This window comes from Monosiga brevicollis, genomic scaffold, assembly GCF_000002865.3.
Source record: "Monosiga brevicollis MX1 MONBRscaffold_73 genomic scaffold, whole genome shotgun sequence".
In the NCBI taxonomy this organism is placed as follows: Eukaryota; class Choanoflagellata; order Craspedida; family Salpingoecidae; genus Monosiga; species Monosiga brevicollis.
The window spans coordinates 27,677-28,988 of record NW_001865106.1 but is presented as its reverse complement, the minus strand read 5'-3'; the positions used below and the strand labels follow the sequence as shown (position 1 = coordinate 28,988).

Below are 1,312 nucleotides of genomic sequence, written 5' to 3'. Positions count from 1 at the left end.
TGTGTCAGGCTTGCTTCACCACAAAAGGCAGTCTGTGGCATCACATCGTAGCCGAGCATCCCGACGAATCAGAGGCCAAGCAGCCGCCTCGACGCGTCAAGCTGCAAAAGCCGTTGCGCGGTGCCGGAGCCCGCTGTATCGAGGTCATTGTCGAAGATGGCCACGATGCCTTGGCAGCCGACGTCAGCGAAAACGAGGAAGAGCTGGAGGAGCAGCAGCGGTTCAAGCAGCTGATCTCCAGCACCCAGGCCATGGCGTCAGAGGCCGAGGAGAAGCGCTGCCCGCACGGCGTTCACCAGATGCAGCCGTTCTACGATCGTGTGGGCATGACGCTGATCCTGAGCGAGCTGACCCCAGAGCAAATTCTCAAGCTGGGCCACGACACCCCACCCGCACCACTCGTGTCAGGCATGCACGAGCTCTTGTGGGAGGCCCACGAACAATTGTCCCAGCACGGCCTGGCGGCTGCTTCCGTGGCGTCCTTGTTCGAAGATGAAGAGTTGCAAGTTGAGCCACAAACTTTACCCCAAGTATCTCCTGGCACGATGAGCAGATACCTAAACATTGGAGCGCGGCTGGTGCATTTTATACTGCTACTGGACGCACTGCCAGCCCCCGAGCCATCCAGCTTTTTGAGCCAGGTGCTCGCCAGCCGTGGGGAGGCCATAACTACAGCTGCTTTGGCCGTGCAAGACGCGCTGGATGCGGGACTGAGCGGGGAGGATCTTGTCGAGCCCTTGGCGGCTCTGTGGCTGGCACTGGTGAATGCAGAGCTACACCTCTTTGACAACGACAAGGTGCACTTTGTCAACGTGTTTTTGTTGTGCACGGCCGTGTCCAAGGGAAGCGGTGTCTTGCAGGACATCCGGCGCTGGACCACAACGCTGGCCGGCCTGATTTACATTTTCAAGCTGTTTTTGCTCCGGTTTGGCAAGGCACAGCGATGGGCCACTGCGGGTAAACTCAGGCCTTTTCTACAGTCTGGACGGCTGGTGCATTTTCTGAGCCAGCGCATGACGGCGGCTCGCTCTTCCAGCACGGCCGATGGGCAGGTTGGAGTGGATATTGACGTGCAAACGGACGGTGACATGACGGACGAGGCGCTGCACACCATTGTTTGTCAGGGTACTGAACTCAACGTGAAAGAGATTGGGACCGCCCTGGTACAGATGCGCAACGATATGAAAGAAATTTTAGACACCCACCTCTTGCTGGGATCGGATCTGCGAGAGCGACATGCTCTCGAGTGTGTCCGGCTACGGTCGAAGGAGGATCGGACCAACAGGGTCAAGAATTGGTGGGTGGGCCATGG

The 1,312-nt window shown here is 58.4% G+C and overlaps 1 protein-coding gene across 1 annotated transcript in view; it reads left to right on the top strand.

The window, feature by feature from the left end:
• Positions 1 to 251: 251 nt before the first annotated feature.
• The window catches only part of MONBRDRAFT_13105 (uncharacterized protein), a gene marked incomplete at both ends in the record, with an annotated part of 28,127 nt that continues 27,066 nt past the window's right edge, over positions 252 to 1,312 (top strand). The window contains one exon of the mRNA XM_001751007.1: positions 252 to 1,297. Within this exon, the coding sequence (XP_001751059.1) occupies positions 252 to 1,297 (1,046 nt within the window). The remainder of the gene's footprint in view (positions 1,298 to 1,312) is intronic.